This window comes from Barbus barbus (genome assembly GCF_936440315.1).
Source record: "Barbus barbus genome assembly, chromosome: 27".
NCBI lineage: Eukaryota > Metazoa > Chordata > Actinopteri > Cypriniformes > Cyprinidae > Barbus > Barbus barbus.
In genome coordinates, this window is record NC_136755.1 from 20,402,251 (window position 1) to 20,429,915 (window position 27,665).

General features: G+C 36.6%; 2 protein-coding genes across 7 annotated transcripts in view; one reads left to right on the forward strand and one right to left on the reverse strand.

The window, feature by feature from the left end:
* LOC306847692 (insulin-like growth factor 2 mRNA-binding protein 3) overlaps positions 1-17,210 on the forward strand; it is a 29,030-nt gene extending 11,820 nt beyond the window's left edge. For 2 of the 5 annotated variants that reach the window (XM_079381802.1, XM_079381803.1), the window contains 12 exons: positions 5,664-5,715; positions 5,818-5,881; positions 6,896-7,174; positions 9,209-9,343; positions 9,493-9,615; positions 11,294-11,429; positions 11,524-11,658; positions 13,574-13,693; positions 13,818-13,892; positions 13,988-14,119; positions 14,209-14,322; positions 16,523-17,210. In XM_079381802.1, the coding sequence (XP_079237928.1) occupies positions 5,664-5,715; positions 5,818-5,881; positions 6,896-7,174; positions 9,209-9,343; positions 9,493-9,615; positions 11,294-11,429; positions 11,524-11,658; positions 13,574-13,693; positions 13,818-13,892; positions 13,988-14,119; positions 14,209-14,322; positions 16,523-16,621 (1,464 nt within the window). In that variant the 3' untranslated portion in view covers positions 16,622-17,210. Of the gene's footprint in view, positions 1-5,663; positions 5,716-5,817; positions 5,882-6,895; positions 7,175-9,208; positions 9,344-9,492; positions 9,616-11,293; positions 11,430-11,523; positions 11,659-11,822; positions 11,895-13,570; positions 13,694-13,817; positions 13,893-13,987; positions 14,120-14,208; positions 14,323-16,522 lie in introns of all 5 variants that reach the window. The other 3 variants (XM_079381799.1, XM_079381800.1, XM_079381801.1) reach the window with 3 other exon arrangements.
* A 2,740-nt stretch (positions 17,211-19,950) lies between these two features.
* On the reverse strand, positions 19,951-27,664 carry LOC306847691 (protein QNR-71-like). 2 transcript variants are annotated; one of them, XM_079381797.1, is made up of 12 exons: positions 27,481-27,664; positions 26,652-26,783; positions 25,703-25,864; positions 25,383-25,556; positions 25,122-25,283; positions 23,937-24,257; positions 23,671-23,730; positions 23,314-23,556; positions 22,393-22,498; positions 21,927-22,150; positions 20,926-21,019; positions 19,951-20,844 (listed from the first exon to the last, which is right to left on the reverse strand). In XM_079381797.1, the coding sequence occupies exons 1-12, from the start codon at positions 27,545-27,547 to the stop codon at positions 20,697-20,699; spliced, it is 1,893 nt and encodes a 630-aa protein (XP_079237923.1). In that variant the 5' UTR covers positions 27,548-27,664; the 3' UTR covers positions 19,951-20,696. The 2 variants fall into 2 exon arrangements, with proteins under 2 accessions (XP_079237923.1, XP_079237924.1); XM_079381798.1 differs by having other exon boundaries at positions 25,721-25,864; positions 27,481-27,663.
* Between the last annotated feature and the right edge of the window lies 1 nt (position 27,665).

The window sequence follows — 27,665 nt, forward strand, 5'->3', positions numbered from 1 at the left end:
AGAGGGAGCCTGTTGTCTGTGTTCGTTTTTGAGATATGTGACTTGAATTCTTTTGAGGTCTAAGCTTTAAGAAGCCTCATATAAATGAAAAGATGCTTATAAAATACATTTTCATTATTTGTGCTATGGACGAATGGTAAATGTCTGTCTTGTTTAGTATGGATGCTAGTTTAAATCAGATCTAATAAAAGCCCACGATGTTCATTTGAAAAAAAAAAAAAATCCCTTTTACACCTACTTAACCCATTGTTATTGTCCTTCACTTATCAGATCAAACTATCTGTAGAAGCGTTCGCGTGTACGGCTCAGTACGCCGCTCTTTGCCCTCCCGCTTTTCATGTGAGCTCGACAAGCTCTCACTGACCCTTTGAAAACTTGCATGACATTCTTTCTTTGCTCATCCCCCTTTCTCGTTTCATTCCTGTTGCGCTGTGTGTGAATGGAGCCTTACAGATGTCCACAAAAGTGCTCTGATCGTAGGAATGAGTTCAGATTCAAAACTGCATTGTGCTCTGGCATTGTTTCCTCAGCTTTTCCGTCCATAACCAATTTCTCCAGTGTTTGAATTACTGGGGGAGCTGGGAGGGGCTGAGACCCCCTAGTTCTAGTCATAGTCCCCCTAGTTATATGTAAAATCAGGCCTGGGGGGCTTCCCAACTACCAGTTACTTTTAAATGTATTATTACAGTGGTAGGTCGTTACCTCCTTGATGTTGGATTAAATGTAATGATTTAAAGAAACATTACAGTCGACAATAACTACAATTAAAATGGCCACTCGCAGTGCTTTCCATCATAGATTTAGTCAGCAACATGTCATATAATAGGGAGCTTCTGGGGTGTGTTTTTCTGTTGTTTTTTCTTTTTTTCCCTAGCCAACTCAAAATAATGAGCTTTAAGAGAGCTACTGTGGACATCAACAATTCAGTAAAAGCAATTTTTTAAACACCTTCCAAAGGCAGGTAAATTTGGAAACATTACAGAATTATTTCTTACTAACCATAACCATATTCCACTTCTATTTATTAATACTGTGTTTTTTTTTTTTAATCTTACGGCATTGAGATTATTCCTTGCAGGTTGGTAACATACAAAGCAGGTCAGAGTCACAGCATCGTTTCTGGTTTTGTGGCTGTATGTGAGGAATATTCTTTGTCACGTTCCAGGGACATCCTAGATAAACTTGTGCTGGTCAATTTTCCATTGAGGCAAAAGTTGTTAAACCGTCTATTAAGACCATAAATTGCTTGTTGTATGTCTTTGTATTATTTGGTTTATTTATATTTTAGTGAGGTTCAGAACATATTTATAATTAGTTTTTTTTTTTTTTTTTTTTTTTTAAATACAGTTGAGCTGCAAACTCTTTATTTACTCACTTAAACGTGCTCCCCCTTTCCTCACATTTGTTCATTTTGGGCTCTGTGTGTGTTTGCAGCTGTTGTCTTTATTGCATATTTTATTACAGGTAAAATGAGTAAAATTGTAATAAGATTGTTTGCCATCACAGTAAATCAAAGCTACAATATATGAAACGTTGAGACTAATTTAAAGGCTATATCAATGTATCGATCATGAGCAAAGTGTTCTTGGTCAATATGATGTATTATGTTTGTTAAAGCTGACACTTATTTTATTTTTATTTTTTTTCATTGGAGCGGTTTATTGAATCTTTACACACAAAAGGTCTGTGTGTGTTTTTTGTTTTTGAGTGTTAAATTTGATAGACGAGGCTTTTATGGTTCATATGGTTCCTTAATTCTATTAAGAGGCCCAAAACTGCAAAAATGTCATTTGGTGCAGTTGCTGATATTTATATGGCCAAAAAGTAAGATTAAATTCTGATAGCTTGTAATGTAAATCAGTGAAGTCTTTATAACAGTGTAGGAAACTACTTGCATGAGTTTCATATATCAGTTATATCTCCCAATAATGTTAAGATATTACTTAAATGCTTAGTTTTATGATCAAAGTTCTGCAGTTTTTGTGGAAGGGCAAACATATTAAACGGTGTAATACAGTGTTGATTGAGTGATGTACAAAAAACGTTCAGGCTCAAAAATCTGATGTGTAATTGATAGTTTAACAATTTTTTATTTTTTTTTCTCTTATGGTTAATCAAGTCTAAGCTGCTTCAGTCCAGTAAGTGTTCATCCTAAAATATTACTAACAATATTGTTTGTTTACTTTAAAAGCCAGTAGAAGAATTCACAGCAAAAACACGTGTACCAGGACCTGAGTACTTTAAATAAAAGGCCTTTTAGTATAATTCTATCAATCAGACGACAGAAGTCATGTAGTAGATTGTGTACAGGTTTTTCAGCAAAATGAATCATGATGATAATTTAGAGGCCTCAGAAACTTGCGCATCAAATATGATGCAATAAGCTTTATAGGGTTAATACAACACTAGAGGACAATACATTATACTTGTAACACATGAACTTCTCTATTTTATTTGACATTTAAAAATGACTTTTCTGTTGTATGTGGTTGCATCAGCAAGAATACCCCCCAAGAATATTGCATTAATACCATGTGAAGTTCAAAAAAGTTCAACCTTTAAAAGTGTCTGATGACCCTGAATTTTAATTTCTTTGCACTTACTCTAGCTGTTTCTAAGTGTAAAAAAATGTCCTATGTTAATGGCCACATGCCTTCTGTGCTGCCTTGTTGTGTAGCAGTAGCTATGGGTTTAATAACCTTATTTAGCTTTGATTCAAATTGAGAAAAGTGTTTTATGAAATTACCATACACCGGTTTAGTTTTTATTATTGTTCTCCAGAGGGATTTGTTTTTAAATCAATAAAATAATTAAGTTAAATGCATCTGACCAGACAGTGGGGTCCACAGATTGGCCCTTCCCACTTACATTTAACAATTTGCACAGCTTAGTGTTCATATACATAAGAATTATCAAATTGGTTCATATCTACTACATTAATGACAAATGTCAGTTAAACGTTTAATGTATTCTGTGTTTTAAGTATTGAATTTGAGAAATTTGTGGAGAAGAGTGGAAATAGAGGAATATTACTTTGCTAGCTCTGTAAATATTACCTTTTTAATATGGAATGTGTATATATAAAATAACAAAATGAAACTTCTGTGAAAGTATGCAACATTCTTTCAAACTATACGGCTGTGCATGTTATCTGCAGATGAGTTCTGCTGACGTATTTATGATCTGTCTGATGAATCATGACTACTCAGATTTTGCCCTGTGGCCATGAGCTCTGTTGTAGTTTAGTACTCGGACTAGTATTATTCAGCAATAGAATAGAGATGTTTGTAGTCCATAATCCCGGAAAAGAAACCCAAGTTTAAGACTTCACGTTTTGTACTTCAACCAAAATTAAATAGTCATACCTCCAAACATGCATTTTGATCCTGCCGTTTGTTTTTTTTTAATTGCAAGTTATGAAGTTGCTGCTTGTACCGCAAGGGTGCGTTTATATGCTTTATAGAACGAAACGTGAGTCTTTTAAAGTCTTCTGAAACCGCTATGCTAAAAAGCCATTGGAAATTCCAGAGGGAACCTGTGATTTAACCTTCCAGTTTAGTAGATGGAAAATAATTTTTCAAGGTCATAAAGGCTCACTTTTAATTTTATTTTCAGCTCTAGTCTGTTTGTGAAGGCAAAAGCTAGAAATGAAAGATTTTTTATTTTAGCACACATTAGTTTATAAACTTTGGGGCCAGTTTTTTTCTGCTTTTTATTTGAACAAAATATAGTGACAACCTGTAATACTTTGGGAAATCATTACAATTTAATAACATTTTTCCTACTTTAATATATGTAATTTATACCTGGGGTGGCAAAATTAATTTTCAGCTGCCATTCCTCCAGTCTTCAGTGTCAGGCTTCTAATATGTTGATTTGGCACTGTTTTTAGGAGCAAATTCAATTAAACTATTTAAACATGCGCTACTAAATTTATGCTAAATATCACAAGAGTTTTAGTTAATGTATTGAATTTGTTTAAATGTACGATGTATCAACTTGGCATGAACAATTTGAACCTAAAATAAAAAATGGACCATGTGTAATAGTTTAATTTCCCATGGATTTACAAATAAACATGCTAAATTTATAGCATAATTTTTCTTCTCTTATTTCAGCCCAAAATGAATCCGCAGTCAAATGTCAGGCTGCGAAAATGTCAAGTACCTACTTGAGCGAGACTTAGTTATTTAATCTCTCCCTTTGTTTCTCTTGAGTTTGACCTTCCAGTTGTGTTCAAATAGAAGATATGCGTTTGTATTGTCATCTTGTTACTGTGGGCACATGTTGAGATCTAGCGTTGTGATGTGTGCGTTTTGCTGTGTGACCACGCTCAGGCGAGCTTAGTCGGGCTGGATTTTAACCTGCTGCCCCATCTGGCTGCAGGCCTATTCCGTGTGTGTGTGGACGCCAAGAATGTGTAGATCAACCCCACTTCCTCCCACCTTCTCACTGCATGGTGTCTGAAAGCCAACCACACCCCCTTAGTCTTTCACCCGATTGAAGGAAGCTTTGTCTTATTGGCCTGGACTCAATGATTGACTGGTTACGTAGCCAATGGCTGGAAATGCCCAATGGCTGCTGGGAATTCCATAGTAATGCACACGCCAGCCAATAGAACGGCTTGGAAGGGAGAAGGGAAGTGAAGGTGGTAAGGGGGGTTGTGGGCATTAGTATGTGTGACGTATAGGGGGCTGGTGTGTGTAAAAGCCTGTGGGCTTCCTTATACCCATGTTCAATGTTCGCTTGCACGCCTCCTCCAGAGCAGGAGTTGCAGAAGCGAAGAGCTGCAGTGAATGAGGTGCAAAACGGTGCTTTCTTGAATTTATTTATTTATTTGGAGAGGCTATATAATGTTTAAAAAAACAAAACAAAAAAGAGCGGGAGAGAAAGCAATTCCATAAAAGCTTAGTTTGCTTTTGATTTGAAATATTTAGTCAAGATTCAAATCAGCAAAAGGCAAACTATTTTTAAAGTTGGCATGAAACGAATTCACCATATTTAATTCTAGAAGCATAATTGTAAACATCCATCCATATCTTTCATAAAAAAAAAGACACACTTCTGACTTATGTAGGACTTGTCCAAACAATAAGTCCTGCCCCTGCAAGATCACGTCCATCTACGTTTATTTTTGCGTGCAAAGCCAGCGCCTACACCTCAATCCAGTCGACAACTGATTTTTCGGTAATCCGTTACACTCGGATGTGCATCACAAATATGCACCATCTCATTGGAATTACAAATATTTACATTTCATTAATGAAGCCCATGATATATGTCGCTTCTTGTTTCATCGCAATTTTGAAGTGACCAAAAAATTTATATTTGTCATTTACTCTCCGTCACCTGTTCCAATTCGGTATGGCTTCTGTGCAATGCAAAAACTAACATTTTGAGAATGCCACTGATTTTCATTGTATGGACATAAAAAAAATGCTTCCACAGAAGTCAGTCAGTCATACTATTTTTAAACAACATTAGGGTTAGCAAATGATTTTTGGGTGATCTTTCCCTTTAACACTTAACTGTTCAACATTTTTGACAGCATGACTGTTGTATCTGGTCATTTTTGAAGTTATTCCACCTCTACTACAATGTCTAGCCGCTTACACAGTCTTAATCACAGTCTGAAAGTTTCTCTTGCTTGTCTTCACCTACAGGTTTTGGACGGGTTGTTAGCGCAGTACGGCACAGTGGAGAGCTGTGAACAAGGTAGGATGTGCTCCTCAGCAGACTGTCACTTTAGTAATCCAAATATTAAAAGATTAGTTAATCTCTCCCCCTCTGTCTGTCTTCGTTCTCTGCCATCCTTAGTCAACACTGACACAGAGACTGCTGTTGTCAACGTGCGATATGCTGCCAAGGACCAAGCCAGAGAGTGAGTATCATCCGCCTCCGATTCGGCCGGCTGGGTCACCACTCCACCCCCTCTAGAGCGTCTCTGTCCCACGTCTCGCAGTGAAATGTGAGACCGTCAGTTCCACATGCACTGCTATTTGGTTTTATTCAGCAATTATAATAACTCATTCAGTGCCACCTACTGTTTGATTAGTAGAACTGCAGCGCTGTCACAGGGGTTGGTGAAGTCTGGTAAATGAATGGAAAGGCTCGGATAAAAGAATCTTCAGCAATTGTTTGTGCACAATAGGGAGTTCCTGTTACCATCCGCTATTGGATGTCAATGAGAGATTTGGTGGATTTAAAAGGCTCAGGCATTCCATCACGTCTCAGCCTCATGCACTTAAACTCCCCATCAGTTTCGCTTAAGTTTTACATGTGTCCTATTTGAGAGGGAAGCAGAAAAGCAGAGATGGTTTTCATGCCCTTTGTCTCAGTCACCTAGACTATTGCCTAAAAATGGACAATATTGACGAAAAATAGTTTTTAGAATTCACACTTAGTTTCTGGAGACCTATGCTTTTAAATCATTACAATATTTTGGTTTTATTCATGTTCAGAACACAGTTCTTGCACATACTGTTGCACTGAATTGTGACTTTATGCAATAATAAAAAAAATTAATAAGTGGAAAGAGATTTTATTTTAAGAACTCTCTTACGCTTACAAAGACAGCATTTTGAACAAAATACTAGTAATATAGTAATACAACAATTCTTCCGTAAACTGTTGCATTGAACTGTGAAAAGTTATGCAAGATTGGAGTTATGACTATTTACTGAAATGCAGAAATGTATTAATAAATGAGGCCCATTTTTGTTTATTTTCAGCAGTTTTTATAGTTGTACTATAATATGGTCCAAAGCAGCAAGAGGCTTTTATTTTATTCAACTAAGCATAATATTCCATACATACAAAAACCAGTATTGATTAAATGAGTTGAATTAAAAATGTAATGTTTCCTATCCTTCTGTTGCTGTTTGTTTTTTTCCAGAGCATTGGATAAATTAAATGGCTTCCTTATGGAGAACTACGCACTAAAGGTTTCCTATATCCCAGATGAGACTGCTGCAGCAGATGCCCCTGCCGTGGGTGGCAGGAGAGGTTTCAACCCGCGTGGCCCGCCTCGCCAAGGCTCTCCCACTCTTGGCGCGAGACCTAAACTACAGTCAGATGTGCCTCTACGCATGTTGGTGCCCACCCAGTTTGTAGGAGCTATTATTGGCAAGGAAGGTGCTACCATCCGCAACATAACCAAGCAGACTCACTCAAAGTAAGAATGCTCAGTGTACGTAGTTGTAAACAGTCCTGTTTCACACTGCGCACATTAGCACCGCATATTTATTTTGGCGCCCATATTAAGATGTTACAACATTCACACTGAGCACATAAGGCTCTACAAGCAAAGTATCAGCACTAAATTTATTTTTGAATGTTGAAAATGCTCTTTAAACCGGTTTAGCAAGATATTTAGTGATAAAGGGGTTATATAATCACAAAATATATGAAGTGATATATGAAGTAACAAAATAATGTGACAGTGAACTAATCACTCTGATTAAAGGGGTCATCGGATGTCCATTTTCCAAAAGTTGATATGATTCTTTAGGGTCTTCATGAAGTCTTGGTTAATTTCTCAATGGTAGTGTAAAACGCCCTTTAAATGCTAATGAGCTGCTGACCCTGCCCATCTCTTCCATGGGGTGATGAGCAGTTCTCATGAGACTGTAAATTTAAGACGCATTTAGCCGTGGACCTTGCTAACTAGCACATTATTAGGAAAGGCGATTTGCAAAGATTCATAAAAAGCGGGTCCATGTTAAAATGGCCGTGTCAGTCAATAGTCGTGGGAGGGGCCTGTGCAGAACTACGTCACTCCGCCAAGAATCTCAGAACAACCTGATCTGAGAAAGCGATCATTATTATTGGAGATTTTAAAAAACAAAACAAAGCACTGGGTGGATTTTTATCATTATAGGATGGGTGTGTACACGCACTGCCAACACGCATTTGTTCAAACATGTAAAAGTGAATTTTGCATCTGAAGACCCCTTTAAAAAAAGAATGTAAGGTTAAAGGTAAAGACTATAGAAATACAAAGACTGTTCACTCCTATACTTATGAATGGGAGAAACTGCAACGCACAATATGGCAGGATAGTCCCACCTTCTAAATGAAAGAGCCAATCGTTGATTGATAAAGTCATTGCATCACTGCAGCAGCCATGAGAAGCTCCGGTTCCCATGGAAACCTGAGGCTGGACTAGCCATGCACGTGCACAGTCATAAGTGTGATGGCACTACTCATGCACATTGGCTGATCTAGCCTGAAAAATAAGCTTTTCAAAAGCTATTTGAGCATAAGAAACAACGTTCATGGGGTAGTTCATTTCAGATTTTGCTGCTGAGTTGCAATATGTAATTTAACAGAGTTCAGCAAGCCGTTTTTGAGGTTTCAGAATTCCCCCATTTATTTAGATAGGACTTGGTCTTGTTTGAGCTGCACGGAGGCATTGCAAATATGGCGGCCGAGTGAACGGACTTTCCTTGAAAGGGACTTTGAAGTTAATCATGCAGTGACGGGCGACCATGTTGTAGTTAGGTTTCAGTCTGTGTAGGAAGATTGTCCTAATTATTCTTAAAGATTTCGCTATTATCAAATTCATATTAATTCTCAATGATCTACTTCTAACGTTGAATGTTTTTACCCAGAAATCAGTGACTAATTTAAATGAATGTATTTAAAAATAAAAAATATGAATCCCTTTCCAAATTAACTTTTTTTTAAAATATAAGTTTGTTTAAAAATAATACAAGAACTTCTGCAACTTTTGAATTGCAGCTAAGAAAAGAATTGCCAATTTTTGTCCATTTACTTGCTTTTAATTAAAAATATATGTTAACTTGCTATTAATTGAAAAATAAAAATGTGATTCACTTTTCTAAATTGACACTAGAACAAGTATTTTATGGGCACCTTTTAAACTGGAAAACAAATATGCGCACTTTTCACTTATTCTGATAAAGACTGCTTTAATTAAAACCACTAATATTTTGAAGTAATGATTTTATTTGCGTGTTTTATATTTGAATATATTTTAAAATGCAATTTATTCCTGTGATGGGTAAAAAACAATCGTATTGACCCCAAACTTTTGAACGGTAGCGTCTATCACACGTACTGTCTTTTGTGTTAACTTCATGTCAAAGAGTGAAAATGTACTTTTGTGTCTATTGGCGTCTGGGAAGTGAACGTAGACTTGGTCAGACTGCTCTAACAAGTTGAATACATTTGCATATGTGCACAGGATTGATATCCATCGTAAGGAGAACGCAGGGGCAGCGGAGAAACCCATCACTGTTCACTCCACACCAGAGGGCTGCAGTTCTGCCTGTCGAAACATTATGGAGATCATGCAGAAAGAGGCAATCGACACTAAGATGTGCGCTGATACACAAACACTCTGCGTCATACTGTTTCTGTTTATCTGTCTTCATTAGTCATACTACACTGCACTGTAATGGAGTAATTTACTCTCCTTGTTTCACGTTCAGTCACACTATAACCTTCTTTCTTCTCTCACTTACATAGCACTGAAGAAGTTCCACTGAAGATTCTGGCTCATAATAACTTTGTCGGCCGCCTTATTGGAAAAGAAGGACGCAACTTAAAGAAAATCGAACAAGATACTGACACAAAGATCACAATCTCTCCGTAAGCAGTTCATTGTGTTATTTATACTTCATGAGGTCAGCAAAATGCTTAATCACTGTGCTTTGGATCCTGTCTTCAAGCATGCATCAGGTACATTCAGTTGAATCTTGATTCATTGTCTCATATACTTCCCAAGATGTCACATTTATTCGGTTTTTGTTTTAAAACATTGCTCGAGGTAATATTTCTATGTGGATACCTACCAGTGTTTACAGAAGTGACACTGTTTTGAACCACTGGAAAAACCCAGTTTTCTTGTCCAGTGGGTTCATACATGCTGCAGAGTTCAGTTGGAGTGTTTGGCTTCCACCCAGCCTAAATAAAACTGGTTAGATCAAGTGGTAGTTTGCATTCAAATGTGAGGGAATTTGGAATTTATTTATTTTTAAATATACCACTGAATAAAATGCATCTTTCTCACGTATCCGTTGTACGGAGCCCATTAAGGGACATGGTGGTGGGACAAATTTGGGGTGGGAGGAAAAAAATATTTTTCAAATGTTTTGCGTTCCCTCGAGAAACTTTGCATTCCCTCGCAAAACTTTTGCGTTCTCTCACAAAGAAATTTGAAAACCGGACAAACTCTTCCTGTTTACTTTACAGCTTGCAGTGGTTACCGCTCGTATGTTCACAATGGAGCGGTTCATAGTTTTATTTTGAACTTGGACTCAATTAAGTAATACAGTCAAGTTCAAGGCACGGTTGGGACATTCTAAAACGCTTAATGTATTAAAACAGTGATATTGGAGGACCAAATATGATAAATACTAATAAAATTATTAGGCTAATACTAATAACCTTATTAATAATATTACTATTAATAAAGCAAAATAGCCCAGAATATGAATGCAACAGATTTTTTATTTTTAAATCACCGTTTTCATTCATTAGCCTACCTTAAGAGTATTATGGGGGAGAAAAAGCTTACGTGCTGGGCTTTGCATTCATATTCTGGGCTATTCTGCTTAGTAAATAGTAAAATTTATTACTATTAATAATTTAATTTTCACCCAGAATTTTTCCCACCACCATGTCCCATAAAGGGCTCCGTACAATTGCATGACTGGGTGCGACGTTTGTCCAAGGTTGACAACCCACCTATGCCACACATACCAAAACATGTAACTTGGTGTTTGTTTTGCTCCCAGTGGTTTTCTAAAATGTTATTTTAGTATTATTTGTGTACTATTATGGTGTGTATATAAATATTGAGTTAGCTTGCATTTTACTTATTTATTTTTGTTTTTTTTGTTTATATACTATTTATTAATATTTTAATGAGACTTTGAATAAAATATTATATTTTTAGTATTTTGAACTGGAAAAACAGAACTGGATTCTGTTTTTATATTTTGAATGTATTGTGTATTTTTTTTTGGCGTTTAGTTTTAATTTTAGTCTTATACATTTATAGTATTTATTTTATTATTATATACTTTTTTGGGGGAATTGGCTATTTTTACTCTTTTTATTTTCCAGTCTAATTTCAATTCAGGTTGTGGGTTGTTTTTGTTTTTTTGTCACTTTTGTTTTTACACTTTGTTTGGCTTTTTTAGTTTGAGTAATTAAAAAAAAAAAAAAAATGCACTTTTTCTAACAACAGTTTTAATAATTTTAGTTAACAGGTTTTATACTGCTTTTCTTTCAATCACTTTTTCCACATTTCCCCCAATCCCAGTCTGCAGGATCTGACTTTGTATAACCCTGAGCGCACCATCACCGTCAAGGGTACATTAGAAGCTTGTGCAAAAGCAGAAGAAGAAATCATGAAGAAAATCCGTGAGTCCTACGAGAATGACGTAGCTGCCATGCATGTAAGCCTGCAATGACTTTCCATCTTCGTGTAAAATTGCGTACAGCACAACTTGATTTCAAGAAAAAAAAATCTCTGCCCTCTTATTCCCCTAGCTACAATCTAACCTGATACCAGGGCTCAATCTGAACGCATTGGGTATTTTTCCCGGTGCAGCGAGTGGAGGGATGTCACCCTCTGTGGTATCAGGACCTCCAGCTGGGGCTCAAGCTGGCTATCAATCATTTGGGGTAACAAAATTGGATAAAATTGTGTGTTTGTGTGAGATGTTTGTGTTTGGTGTACTCTTGTGAGTGGGGAGTGCATTCATGTATGCAACGGCAAAATGTGATGTGGGCGCCTACAGTCTGTGTGTGTGGGAGTGTGCGTGTTAATGTGTGTGTTTCTCCCGTAGTGCAGCGTGTTTGGGGGTGAGGTGCCATTTTGGGCCTCTACGCTCTCCTCCAGCACAGGCACAGCCTTTTCTGTAAGTTTTTATGTGTTACCCACCATGCACTGCATGGCTTGGCTGCTCGCTACTGGATTGGCTGAAGGGACAAACGTCTGCTCCCAGATTAGTCGCTGCACCCGGGGGGTGTCGCTCAGCCTCCACAGCTAACAGATGCTGAAATGCTGCGGGTCTGATGTTTAACACGTAATGTGTATGGACGTAGACCTAAAGTGCTTTGTGTGTGTGTGTTGGTGATGGGTGGGAATGAACGTTGTCAAGTTTGCAGTTAGATGGTAAGGGCATGAATAACAGGAGTTGGACTAACCCATCTACTAGGATGAAATGCACAGGTGTGACTCAGCTAATTAGTGTTTGTATTTTGTCTATATTGCCCTAGAGACTTATGAGTTGTTCTCAAGTTGAATATTTGCTTAATTGTCATTGGTAGATTTATATAAAGTGAAAACAAAAAGACCCCCAAAAAGCTGGTCGATATAAATGTGAAAAACATTTTTGAAAGTAACAATTCAAGGGCAGATTAGTTAAAATAGTCTTTTTTTTTTTTTTCTGACCATTTACATCCCTTTTTTTTTTTTTTTTTTACTCTTCACATGTAAATTGAGCAGCAGCGGTTTGATCTCAACTGTAATGTAAACAATTTTTATTTTTATTTTTTTTTGCTGCTGTGCCTTTTTAATAAGTGCCTCTTTAGATGTGACTTTAACCGTTTATTCAACAGCAGTTTATTCAGTTATTTGTTTTATTTTTTGCATTCAAATACCCACATCTTATGTTAAACCCATACTGAATTCATATTCACAAAAAGTGGTGAATGGAATTAATTTAGCCATAAAGTCATAGGAAATGAATCCAGTTATAAATAAAATGTATATTATTCTTGTTCATCTTTTTATGTATTTAGGAAAATAAAAATCATCACTGTATATACAAGTTGTATAATTGATCACACAAGACTTGTATGTTTATTGAAAGAACTGATTTTATTTTTCTAATTCTTCATTGAATTTATGGTCCTGTTTAAATGATGTTAGGACACGTTTTTACTTGGTACGTTAATGGACATTTTTGAAATTCTTCTGGGAAAATATTAATTTATTTTTGATTTTTAAAATAGTATTGTATAGAATTCATTGTAAGACTTTTAAATCCTATTATTTTTGAGTTTGCATATGGAGTACAATAAAACAAATTGTGTGCACGCGTCACAGATAAGATCGGACCGAATTAGGCAATTTATTAAAAATAGTCTACCAAATAAATTATAGCATCTCACCTACATGTACTCCCACTATAACTGGGTGAGCAGATTTTCTGGTTGTTGAATAGGCAGGGTGTTTATATCTGGTTAACATCAGGATTTTGTGAGAATGAACTGTTTTTGCAGCGTACTTGGAATAAATGGTGCTCTTGGTTTGGGATGAGCGAGTTAGGAACCTGGCAGTATTTCCAAGCCATGTGAATTCAAAAGATCAAGTCTTGATTCCTCATGTTGTAACCTCTGTTGATAGTGAATAGTTGACTTGTTAACTTTTTTTTTTTTTTTTTTTTTTTTGAGTAGTTAATTGACTGAGTGAATGTTTTCCCAGGATGTTGTTTGTCTGTTTTGTTGTATGTTCTCTAGATGTCTCCATAAAAGCAGATTTATTTGGTGTTAAATGTGTGATCATAACTCATGAGTGTATTTGTGTCAGCAGCCACAGGTGGAGTCGGAAACCGTGCACCTCTTCATTCCTGCTTTGGCAGTTGGTGCTATTATCGGCAAGCAGGGCCAGCACATTAAACAGCTCAGCCGCTTTGCTGGTGCGTCAATCAAAGTGAGTGATGGCAAGCATGACCTCTTATGACCCTGATACTGGTTGTTACATGTAATAGTTATAATTTGTATTATTGTTTTGTAGCAGTGTTAAAGTATAAGATCTGTCATTTTTGTCGGGATAGATTGCACCTGCTGATGAAAATGACACGAAGCAAAGAATGGTCATTATTACTGGACCACCAGAGGCACAGTTCAAGGTAAAAATGTTGTGACATTGTATGAATTGAGCCACTGTATGAATACTCATTTGACTGTATATTTACGCATTGATTCTCTGTGCTGTTTTTCTTAGGCTCAGGGACGTATCTTTGGGAAGTTAAAAGAGGAGAACTTCTTTGGACCGAAGGAAGAGGTTAAATTAGAGGCTCACATAAAAGTGCCATCATTCGCCGCTGGCAGAGTCATTGGCAAGGGAGGCAAAACGGTAAATGGCCACATTACATTTATAGCATAAATTTAGTGCTCATGTTTGCTTTACAGATGTATTCATAGCTGCTCCGTGTTTCTCTTTAGGTGAATGAACTACAGAACTTGACCAGTGCAGAGGTGGTTGTCCCGCGGGACCAGACGCCTGATGAAAATGACCAAGTAGTAGTAAAAATCACAGGGCACTTCTATGCAAGCCAGGTGATTGAGCTATTAGACCTATTAGAGCTGCAGAAAAGGGTTAAAGTTTGTCATTTTCTGATATTAAAATACTTTCTCTGATCCCAGCTTGATGGTAAAAACATAAGTAATCTGTAAGTGTTGTGTTGTCATGCCAAACTTTTGATGTGGAGTTCAAAATGAATCCAACTTTTTATTCATTTTAATAGATCATGTATTATGATTAATGAAATGTATTTTTGAAATACTGTATTTAAATATACTTATGGTCACACTTTATTTTAAGGTCAATTAACATTCTCGGTATTAACAAACCATTAACTTTGTTTGCCTCAAACTCCTAATATGCTGCCTATTGCAGGTACATCTAAAAAAATTTGAATATCGTGAAAGTTCGTTTTTTTTTCTTGTAACTTATTTCAAAAAGTGAAACTTTCATATATTAGATTCATTACATGTAAAGTAAAACATTTCAAAAGTTTTGTTTTGATTTTGATGATTAGTTTACAGCTCATGAAAGTCAAAAATCAGTATCTCAAAATATTTGAATATTTACATTTGAGTGTCAATTAATGACATCCCTACAGTATAAATTCCGGGTATCTCTTGTTCTTTGAAACCACAACCACTGCTGACTTGGCAATGATCCAGAAGACGAACACTGTCGCCCTCCACAAAGAGGGTAAGTCACAGAGGGTCATTACTGATAGGTGTGGCTGTTTACAGCGTGCTGTATCAAAGCATATTAAATGCAAAGGTGACCGGAAGGAAGAATTTGGGTAGGAAAAGGTGCACAAGCAACAGGGATGACCGCAAGCTTGAGAATACTGTCAAGCAAAGCTGATTCGAACACTTGGGAGAGCTTCACAAGGAGTGGACTGAAGCTGGAGTCAGTGCATCAAGAGTCACCGCGCTCAGACATCTTCAGGAAGAGGGCTACCAAGCCACTTCTGAACCAGAGACAATGTCAGAAGCGTCTTACCTGGGCTGTGGAGAGAAAGAACTGGACTGTTGCTCAGTGGTCCAAAGTCCTCTTTTCAGATGAAAGTAAATTTTGCATTTCATTTGGAAATCAAGGTCCCAGAGTCTGGAGGAAGAGCGGAGAGGCACAGAATCCATGTTGCTTGAAGTCCAGTGTGAAATTTCCACAGTCAGTGATGATTTGGGCTGCCATGTCATCCGCTGGTGTTGGTCCACTGTTTTCTGAAGTCCACAGTCAATGCAGCCATCTACCAGGAAATTTTAGAGCACTTCAGCTTCCATCTGCTGACAAGCTTTATGGAGATGCTGATTTCATTTTCCAGCAGGACTTGGTACCTGCCCACACTGCCAAAGGTACCAAAAGCTGATTCAATGACCATGCTGTTACTGTGCTTGATTGGCCAGCAAACTTGCCTGACCTGAACCTTGTCAAGAGGAAGATGAGACACCAGACCCAACAATGCAGATGACCTGAAGGCCGCTATCAAAGCAACCTGGTCTTCCATTACACTTGAGCAGTGTTTTTTTATTTTATTTATTTTTTTTTTTTTTGTATGCTGATTTTGTACGTTTACCCATTGACACAGAAATGATCGGTCTATAATTTGAATGGTAGGTTTATTTGAACCGTGAGAGACGGAATAACAAAAATCCATAATTTATTTTAAAAAAGTTACAAATTGATTTGTATTTTAATGAGTGAAATAAGTATTTAACCCCTTCGCAAAACATGACTTAGTATTTGGTGGCAAAACCCTTGTTGCAATCACAGAGTTCAGAGATTTTGTCCCACTCCTCTTTGCAGATCCTCTCCAAATCATTAAGGTTTTGAGGCTAACATTTGGCAACTCAAACCTTCAAGGGTTACTCCTCCCCAAAATGAAAATTGTCATTAATCACTTTACCCCCATGTCGTTCCAAACCTGTAAAAGCTTTGTTTGTCTTCGGAACACAATTCAAGATATTTTGGATGAAATTGACTGCCAAACAATTAACATTGTCAAGGCCCAGAAAAGTATAAAAGACATCTTCAGAATAGTCCATCTGCCATCAGTGGTTCAACCGTAACATTATGAAGCTACGAGAATACTTTTTGTATGCAAACCCCACCCCCCACCCCAAATAACACATTTATTTTAAAAAATTACGTTGTTTCCATTTATTGCTTGAGTATTTTGATGGTTTTAAGTTATTTTGATGCAAGTAATTTTTTTCTGCTTTGTTTTTTCATGTGTACCAGCTGGCCCAGAGGAAGATCCAGGAGATTATCTCTCAGGTGAGGCGGCAGCAGCAACCCAAGGCCTCAGCCACAGGTCCACCAGTCGCCCGGAGGAAATAGAGCCACTGCGTCTTCTCGGTGACTGAAAGGACACGGGACGCGTCCATCTCAGGGGTCAGGGAATGTCCTTACAACCCCGCCCGCTTTCTACACCCATTCCTCCTGAAGTTTCAGTGAGATTGTGTACACCTGCACTTCCCCGCGCCACAATCCCCCCCTCTTTCAAACAAATCGTAAGAACGTCAGCCACCCAGTCCTTGCCTTAATACGGTAACTGCACAGACCTTAATTGGCAGATGTTGAACTTTGTTTTGGTTATGAGTTTATTGGGAAATGCAGCATTTGAGTATTAAAGGCTTTTCAAGCCTGTTTTTGGGGTAAGGAATGGGTGACACAGGGTGGGGTTTAAGGTCTTTGGCTTGAGATGGAAAGAGGATTGTTGATGGAAGTAAGCTGTCCTGGGATCCATAGTGGCATTTTATAAATTCTGATGCATTTTATAGATGAATGAAAATGAATGAATATATATATATAATGAAAGAAGGTGGAGCAACACTGCCACTTATGACTGAGGGAAGTGTTGATTGGTGTTGGCCAGGAAACCAAGTTAATATGCATTTTACTGATCTACCTCAGGCTAGAGTACCTCAAGAAAAAAAGAAAATTATATATGAAAAAAAAAAGTTCTGTTTTTTTTTTTTATTATTTTGCTTTGTGGTATTTTGTATACTTTATAAAGCTAATAGTTCTTGAACATTTTTATTTTTTTAAGAAAATGTAAAATTTAGCCTGTAGTTAACGGATGATGCTCGAATTCCGCCTTGCTCCTTTTGCCGCGCGCGAGATGAATAACTAACTATAAATACACGTTTGCGCGCGTCGCACAGGTGAAAGAGCAGAGTTTGGGCTTCTGTGTTAGCTACAGATAGGAGAAAGAAAAGAAAAGCGCCTCAGTGTCGCTGAGGAGCCACCACCCTCTGAACACCGTCAAGGTAATGAGAAATAACGCCACCCGTAACTTACATACCGCTGCAACGCCGTGCTATTATGCTAATAACTGTTTCGGCGGTAGCAGACGTTTCACCCGCATTTCATTACACTTCAGTTAGGGTTGGCTGCAAGCAATAGAGGTCAGGGATAAGCAAGGTCCTGCTGTAACCTCTGACACACCCTCATCCTCGGCGCGACTAGTCTATCAAATTAAAATAACGACCAGCCCGATTGAGCAATAGCCCCTCACTGCAGAACAAAGATCCAGGGGGCGGGGTTGGATCCACATCTAGGGGTGCAGATGGTAGGTTTAGGTCCATGTAAGGTGGGAGGAGTTGGATCTAGATCATCCACACCCCCTGGATCTTGTGTTCTGCAGTGAGGACCATCTCCGATTGAGGTTGTTTTTTCTTTTCCCGTGCTCATCGTTTTTTTTTTTTCTTCTCCCTTTCCTTTTCCAAATAAACGCGCTCCATTTGGTATTGGGACGGGCTTTTTTTTTTTTTTTTTTTTTTTTTCGCAACAAACTGGGCTTTACATGCCGAAGGTTTTCAGTGTTTAACGTCAGTCAATGCATGTCAGGGGTTCGGGGAGTTACACCGTTCTGATGCTTTTGCGTTGATGGCTATAGGTTACAATAGTCAAGGGCGCGTCTCTAGGATAACGAGCAGTAACGTAGAGATGGACGCGCGAACGGTTTCATTTATATCTTTCGTTTATCATTCGAAGTGAAAAAAGCAAAACAAATTATATAAAATGAACTTTAGCAAAGAAAAAACGTTTAGTGAAAAACTGAGAAATCAATATTCCTTTTGTTTTCATGCAGAATGTAAATATGATTTGATTGTGGTAAAAGAGTGCATCCATGCTTCCACACTAGTAAGGCCATTGTCTACCTCAGCTGAGGAAAGGGTGGGCTCCGTCTCACCTGAGACCTCCAGCGCGCGCAGCGATACCTCAAGTCCCTCGCGAACACTTCCGCACTGGGTACGCGCGTGGCGCCGAGCGCTGACCAGAGGGGCACAGGTGATCGTTTTGTTTTTCTTTCCACCCTTCTCTTACACAGTTTTTGATCTACCTCTTATTAGAAAAGTATTTAAATTAGAGGCATATTGCTATGTTAGAATCTATAGGGTAATGTGCCATCTGCCCCTTTCCTCACAGAAAACAAAATATCATTTAAAAAAAAAAAAAAAATCATGTATGGCTAGACTTTAAAGATGAGTGAGAAAATTATTTCGTTTTTGCCTGCAATTTATTCTCTGCTAACTGATTTGAAACCTCACCTTTATTGCTTTTTTTCTTCTGCTTCTTGGTTTGGTGGTGTGGCTTCCTTGTATTGGGCTTTATTTCTTGCATAAGTATTGTATTAAAAGTCAAAGTGTTTATTTGGGATCTGATTAATGATGGCTATAGAAAAGTTTGTTTTCAAGGGCCTGCTTCATTTCTTGCTTATGAAATATGAACAATGAAGTCTTTATTTTTTACTTTTTTCATGTCTTATGGATGCTACAGTTTTTCTTTTTTGACTGGGATCTGATCCAATTTCATTTCATGGCTGTGTTGTGTGGTGAGTCATGTTTCAGTGGGAATGTGATGTGGAAATCCGGGAGCTGGAATAGTTCCGGGGGAAAAAGTGGTCCGATTTCAGCATAAGCAACATCCCCTCCGACCGTGCTTGTGTGCCCTCACACACCTCCACTTGTCAAATGCCTCTGATACAAAGAAAATAATTAAAAGTCAAGTTGGCTCCTAGCAACCATTGTTTGTAAGTCCTTGGCTGTTCTTTGTGTCCATATTTGTTGATGTTTTTACAGTTGTTTCGTGTGTGTATGTGGGAGCATTTGATTTGTGAACTGGAAGGTTTTTCCCTCACTCCTGTCCCCAAATATTAGTTTAATTTCAGTTCCAATACAATGACACCTACACTCTTAAAAATAAAGTTTTCACGATGTCATAGAAGAACCTTTTTGTCTAATGGTTCCATAAGAATCTTTATCCACAAAGAACCGTTTGTGAAACAAAGGTTCTTCAGATGTTAAAGAAGATTCTTCAGATCATAAAAAGGTAAGAAAGAGATGGTTCTTTAAAGAACCTTTGACTGAATGGTTCTATGTGGAACCAAAAATGGTTCTATGGCATCGCTGTGAAGAAGCAACTTTATTTTTAAGAGTGTATACTCTTAAAAATAATGCATCTTTACAGCCATCTATAGTTTAAAGAATCTTTCGCATCCATTGAAATTTTTCATTGTTCAAAATATTCTTTAGTGGAAAAAGCATTGCCTTTGCAAAAAAAAAAAGAATCCTTTTGGGTTCTTTTATGAGTGTGTGTGAAGATATTGAAAACATTTTAAATTGGCCACCAGTGTGTCAGAGGTTGTGGAGGTCATTAGCAAACAGTGGTTTAGAAATTTTATTAGAATGTGTGTGTGTGTGTATATATATATATATATAGCACTCAGAAATGACCAAGTTTTTAAATCAGATAATTTCCAAAAGTGCTGTCAATTTTTTATTTTATTTTTTTAAATGAGCATACCTGCATGTATGTGATAACACACTTTTCCCATGTTTAATTCATGCTTTATAAAAAGAAATGGTGAGTAAAGTGATTTCTTATGAACTGCCATCAAACAGGTCTTTCTCAAAGTGCATCAATTTTAGTCCCCAGACATTCAAATATCTCTTATGGTCAACTTCTCAGAACATTATAAAACATCCAACTTCTGTCAACTTTCTCATCCTGTCTGCAAATTAAGGAACCTGTCAAATCAATGGAGACAAAGTGTCACTTATTTAAAATACTTATTTCACGTTTAAATCCCACATTTTAGTGGTTTGGAAAACCAAACTGCCATTTCTCATGCATTGGAATGTGATTGGTTGGTTAGTATTAGTTTGTCATTTTAGATGATGGAAACACCTGTTGATCTGGCATATCTGATCTCTCATTAAAAATCTTTAAAGCTTGCATGTGATATAACTGAAAAGCTATGATTACTTATTCTAGTCAAACTGGTGCCAGTATAATCTAATCTTGCTGAAAGCAAGCACCTATGAGATCTCGTCATTCTCTTAGATAACCTACAGCCAAACTCGTGTATCAAATAAATAGCATCTTTGCTGCAACAACTCAGATCAGTCTATAGTGGCCTCTCTGTCAATAAACGGCTTCTCTCCTCGTCAGTAGGGAACAGAGTTGCTCTTAGTTTGCTCAAACTCCAGCTACCAGCATTTCTCTCAGCATCATCCAACATAGAGCGTCTCACCGGACGATACACCTTATATCGCCTATAAGGAATTAAAAAAAAGAAAAGATTAGGATGCATGCTGTTCTGTGTTCAAACTATCAGTTTGGTTAATGGTACTCACTTGTAAACCATGACGGCAATGAATGCAAAGATGGAAATAAGTACAGCGCTGGAAGACAGAACCACCTCAGCTACATGGGAGGATTTAGGAGAGCCTAACAAAGTGTCAAAAATGTAAACAATTATCAGTCAGTTATAATGTTTATAATTATATAAATATTAAATGTAAGTCTGTACATTTATAAATTCATAAATCTCTATCATATGTGCAGATCAAAAATTAGGTGCTATTCTTTGTATATTGTTGCTATTAACTAATACTATTAATTTTTTATCTTTATTGAAATAAAATATTAGATCACAAATTCAAGTGATAAATGTTGCCTTGGCAACTAACTGAAACATTTAAAGTACAAAAATGACTTAAACTGAAATAAAAAGTCTAAATAGATTTTTTTTTTAATAATAAAATGACCAAAGCACATAAAACTTACAAAAAAAACTAATTAAAATGAAAGCAAATTATAAAAATACAAGCCAATTCAAATTTTTTTTTAAATACTGAAAATAAAATAATTATATGTAAAACAAACTTAAAACAACTCGAAACGTTTTAAAAATGACAAAATTAAAAGCTAAATAGAAATGTTTAAAAAACAAACAAAAATGACTATCACATAAAACGTACAAAAACTAAAATTAAAGAAAATTATAAAAATAAAAAGGCAATCTAAAATATTAATAAAGGCTATAATAGCATATTAAAAATACTACAATAAAGCTCAAATAAAATAACAGAACTTGAAACAGTTCAAAATGTATTCAAAATACTAAAACTGATAACAGAAATGTTAAAAAAAGAAAACAAGATTACAAAAGCACATAAAATGACTAAAACACAAAAAATTACAACAATTAAAATTAAAGCAAATTATAAAAAGTAAAATCTAATTTAAAACATGAATAAATTCTATAATATCTACATAAATACTAAATAGTATCTAAATGCTAAAATGGAAAATAAATAAACAGACAAAATTGACTATAATTGTCAAAACTGACTTATGTTTGGGCTGTTGCCAATTGTAACTGAGGTGGTGGTGGCAAGAGCCAAGCCTCCAGGCAGACCCAACGTGATGTTAACACAGTAATTGCCCGGCGTTTGGAAAATGCGTGTCAAGCTGATCTTGCATCCTTCGCTGTAAGGGGCCACGTCCTCACACACGATATTCTTGACCTCCCGACAGGCAGAGTTGGCCACTATGGTGCAGGCCACTGAGGGAACACTGAGAAAAGGAGAGATGATGCTCAGTTAAATATAATGTGTGTGTGATCCAGCGGTCATCTGTTGTAAATGTGACAATGTTTTTGACGTATATGACGGTGACATGCTGTGAAATGTCTCAGCTGCAGGGCTTCAAACGCTCCCTGCACATCAGAATCATCTACATCTTATAAATGCTCTTCACTTTCTGGCTTGTCATGTGAAGCACATGATCATCTGTCTTTGCATTGCATATATTCTTACCTGCCTGAGCAAGTCACCATGAAGTTCACAGATGTGTTGGTGACTTTTTCAGCCGACACCTTTAAAATCTGATTGGCTGGCAGGTTCTGCAGAGCTAGAGGAGGTTCTGTAGAAACAGACATAGAAATAGATATTTAAAATGAGATTTTATAATTTATTATTTTATAATTATTATAATTTAATTACAATTAAATGTATTAATTACTTTAAAAAACAATAATTAAAATCTTTTGTATACTGGAGTACAAGACAAAGTGCAAAATGTTATTTTAGTATAAGTTATCATTAATTGTTACAGTTTTTGTTTATTTTTTTAAATTATATTTTAGTTAAAATTTTAGTAATTTTGTTTTGTCATTTTTATTATTTTTTATTATTTTATTAGTTCTTTGTTTTTTAGAAGATGCTTATATATAGTTTGTTTTATTTATTTTAGTACTTAAAACAAAACTATTTTTTTGTATGTAGTTTAATTTCAGTTAATTTTCAGTATTTAAGGTTTTAATTTTGTATGGAATAAAAACTTCACAATTCTGACTGTTTTTGTTTGCATAAATGCAGAATTCTGGCTTTTTTTTTGCAATTCAAAGTTTACATCTCACAATTCCGACTTGTTTTTTTTCCCCTCTGAAGTGTGGCTTTGTCTCACAAGTTTTCTTTGTTTTCTTTTTTGTTGTTTCCACATAATAAAACCAAAAAAGTTCACTTTGTATCTAAAAATTCCAACTTTTTTCTTGCAATGATATGTTTATCTATCACACTTCTGACTTTTCTTTAAATTGTGAGTTGTGAATTTTGGGTTAAAAGTCCAAATTATGAGTTATAAACCCAGAATTAAAGCTTCCATAAGTTTACAGTAACCCTGATTATATACCAAAATCTTCCTTTTTTTTGAAAAAAGTGGTCCGACAATCTTCTTACCAATGATGATGATCTCGCCTTCAAAGGAGCCATACACATGGCGGAAACAGTCTGACTCCTTGAAGTGTGTGTGTTTGATGATCGGGGGTGAGGTGGGCTGCTTATAGGTGGAACTGGTCTCAGGCACAGCAGTTGCTGTAATAGACGTCACCTCTGAATCGGTTTGGAATGGTTCTGTTGTTGGGGCAGCAGTTGTAGGGACTCGAGGAGTTGTAGTTGGTGAAGGATTGGTGGTGATGGGAGCTGGATCAGAGATTTAAAAAGTGTTGACAATATAAAATGCATTGTAGAAATGTTCTTTAAGTGTTCTATTAGATATAAATGTTTTTTTCTTGCTGTAAACACAACTCGTCTCACCCTTGGTTGTCTCCAGTTTGCTAGTGAATGCGTGAGTGCCAGGCGGTAATGTAGGCATTGCTGCAGCACATGAAAGTGATTGAATTATTTTATAGAAAGACTGTTGGCAGGCCTTTAACATGACAGCACTTTTAAGCATAAGTTTGCTTTACGAGATAAATGGACATATTTGGTCCTGATGGATAATAATGAATATGATATGTCTGGCTTGGATAATAGGATATCTGTTGTCTGGGAGAGTAAAGTGCCTGTGTTTATGAGATTACCCATGGTATGAGCTTGTGTAAAGTACATTGGTGTTGGAGTCGGTGGCGGGCAGGGCGCATGGAATGATGCCTCCACGAGGAGCTTGACTGTCACATTTCCAAGAGTGTTGTACGCATGGGTTGCCACATTGCTGTGCGTGACCAACTGGTTGCCATCCCGAAAGTCCCAAATGAAGTCCACCGCATCAGCTGTCTTCAGATAGCTGCTTGGGTCATGGATCTGGACGTTGAAAATCACATCTGACCCTCTGACAAAGACGTTTTTGTCAGTTATGCTGGCTGGATGCTTCTGGGAAATGTTCACGGAGAGCGGAATCTTATCTGGATGAAGAAAAAATGTTTTAAAAATTGATCAATAAATATGGAAGGGGTTTATATATATATATATATATATATATATATATATATACACATATACACATACATACTGTCAAGTTTGGAATAATATGGATTATTTTTTGTTTTTTTTTAGTTTTTGAGGGAAAAATCTCTAATGCTCACCAATTTATTTAATCAAAAATACAGTAATGACTGTAATTTTGTGAAATTATTACAATTTAAATAAATTCTCTACTAGAATATATTTGTGTCATGGCAAAACAGAATTTAAAAAACTTAAAAATGGTTCTCATATGTTGTAAACAGTTTTTGCTGCTTAATATTCTTTGTGGAAACTGTGGTACTTTCTTTTCAAGACTCTTTGATGAATAGAAAGTTCAATTAACTATGTATTTGAAATATAATTTATTTGTAGCATTATAAATGTTTTTACTGTCACTTTTAATCAATTTAATGCATCCTCCCTGAATAAAAGTATTAATTTATTTTCTTTTTTAATCTCTTAAAATGATAGTGTATCATGGTTTCCACAAAAATATTAAAAAGCACAACTGTTTTCCGCATTAATAAGAAGAAATGTTTATCGTTTCAGTATAATAAAATGATTTCTGAAGGATCATGTGACACTGAAGACTGGAGTAAATGCTGCTGAAAATTGAATTCTATAACAAAATTATTGATTCACTAATATTGATATAATATTTCATTTTTAAAGTATATACATAAATTGCTGATTACTTATATAATTACTTTTAAATAAAAGTTATGTGTATATAAAATATCATAGTATAGTTTTGATCCTGCACAATAAATATGATTAAAACAAGACAAAAGTAACTGGCAGACCTGTTATGAAGAATACGGTACTGTCCACAGAGAGTGGGCTGTACTTCCTGCGCTCACGTTTACGGTACACCATCACCTCCATCACACCAGCTCCGAACGTCATGTTAGTGGTGTTCAGGGTCAGATGGGAGGAGGAGCCATCACATGTCTCAAAATACTGACCTGTGAGGGAAACCACAGGATGATGGTTCATGTGCTTACCCTATGTAGAGTGAATTATTAAAACACTATGATTCAGGTCAGTGAATGACTGACACTCACCCATGGTGTGCCACACATACACATAACCTCTACGTCTCCAGTCATTGCTCTGAGGAAAAGGCTTTCCATCAGGGAAAACATTGCACCTCTTCAGATCTGTACACTTTCCAAAGCCATAGTCATCCAACCAGGATGTCCAATTAAACACGTATCCTGAACGCACCTGTCCATTGGCTGAAAAATCAGTGTTAAAGAAGGTGTTAGACACATAAAAATGCTTTTCATCCTTATTTGGGAATATAAATGCAACTTTTTAAAATACAAGTAATTGTTTTCCTTGCATTTGTACATTGTTGAGAGATTATAGGAGTATGAAGCACCTGAGGCCGCCATCATACCGTCGTCACAGTGCTCATCATACACCAGGTTGCCGCTGCTGTCCTCCTTCTGGCATGGTGGAAACTCCAGAGCTGCAGTGAACGAGATGCGCGAGCCATTCATTGCTGGGCTGTCGCTCGTGAGGCGCACCCTCGGTGGTTTATCTGTAATGTTCATGAGAGAACATCGCATGATTAGTGTGTATTAAAATATATAGTAATGTAATGGAGAAAATAAAATCAATCTCTCTTGGTAACACAAAACGGAACATTTAACAACGTAAGAAACATAAGTTTTCAAATTGTTTATTTGGCAAGAATTATCCCCCCCCCACCACCAAAACATGTTGGCTTTAAAATACTGTTTAAATTGGTAGTTTTTTCCCCCCCATGTGTACAACATTTGCAGCTGCTTTTTATCAATTAATTAGAAGCACCACTTTTTACTTAATTGTGTCATCTCTTAGAGAATACTGAACACACATTTAGAATTGTATTTTAAAATGCTAAATATTCAAAGTCAAAATAAAGCTCTGTGAACACTTGTATTTTTACAACACTAAGTGTGTCTCATCGGGTAATGAGAAGTGTGGTCTTCATGCTCACTTATCACTTGGGGCAAATACAGGTATACAAGTATACAAGTAGCTAGTCAAGTGCAAAGATCGCAAGTGTGGGTATTTGGACAAGCCCTATTTGGCAACTGATGAATTAATGTGTGGTATTAAGCGCTAAAACGTTACTATAGAAGTTATTTTTGAAACAATTATCTTGCTATTGTGTAAATAATCACGTTCTTTGATAGCTACTACATTTAATAGATTTTGAGAGCCCGAGTTTGCATGGTTTACAGTTTTATAAAAAATGATTTCCTATTCATCATTTTGTAATTTTGTGTAAGTTACGTAAATCAAAATTTACTGCATAGCAGGAATATCTTACCAACTCTTACCATGTCTGCGATTCAGCTGCTGTTTGAAGGGGGGATACAGAGATCCGTCCCAAGGGTTCGTGTCCGGTTCCCATCCAGGGATTGGGAATGGAATAGGGAGTTTGTGTTTGTGAGGGAACATGTCACCATAAGCTGCACGAATGACAGGGATAAAAAAAATAAAAAAAACATTGTGAAAGCCGTCTGAAGCTGACAGAGAAATGGACATGGATTAGTCATTACTTTCTGCTGGGATGCATAAAAAAAGCAGGCATCAACCTAAAAAACCCCAAAACAACCCACTCTGAGAAATATTCACTGCAGGAGCGAAAAATGCGACAACTAGCCTCATGAAGAGCTCATGAATTGAGCTTAATTTACGCACTTACATATTTTAGTTTATTTTGCATTAAATGCTTATGGATACTTTTTCCCCCGAGAAGGAATTCTAAAATTGTGGACTGTAACATATGATGAAGAAAGTATTTTCACAAGACTCTCTTGGGTGCTCTCACGTAACGCGGATCGCCTAATTAGTTTCATGAGACTGCAGCGCGCGGAAGAAAACATATTAGTCCAACACACTGTAAAAACATTTCAAGTTAGCCTTGTTTTATTAGCCTACTATATCTCGTCTATCTCGACTTTATATGAATTTGGAAGTGGGTAACAATTTTATAGCTTAGCTTACTCTATAAAATAGTTTATAAATGGCTTATATAAAAAATACGTTGTTATCTTGATATAACAGTCGCTTGTGCAACAGCGTCCAAATTTTATTATTACAAAAATAATAATTGCTGATTAAATATGGAGCAATTATAATTATAAACATTCAATTCCTACTTACTTTTTTTGCTGTTCGTTACAGGAACGAACAATGTCCAGGCCAGCACAAGTAACATTTCCAAATGCATCGTGTCGATTTGTTGGATGAGAATGAAGGTATAATTTATCCAAGGGTTTTTTCCTATGCCACTCCAGCTGCTAAATCTCAGACCCCTCAACTCTCTTCTGCTCTCTCACCCATCTCCC

Excerpts from the sequence above, each read along its gene's own strand:
- LOC306847691 (XM_079381797.1), bottom strand. The coding sequence starts at position 27,547 with ATGCATTTGGAAATGTTACTTGTGCTGGCCTGGACATTGTTCGTTCCT. Across the intron at positions 24,258-25,121 it reads TACCGTATTCTTCATAACAG|ATAAGATTCCGCTCTCCGTG; the intron begins GTCTGCCAGTTA and ends TTCTTCATCCAG. Across the intron at positions 23,731-23,936 it reads TACACAAGCTCATACCATGG|CAATGCCTACATTACCGCCT; the intron begins GTAATCTCATAA and ends CATGTGCTGCAG.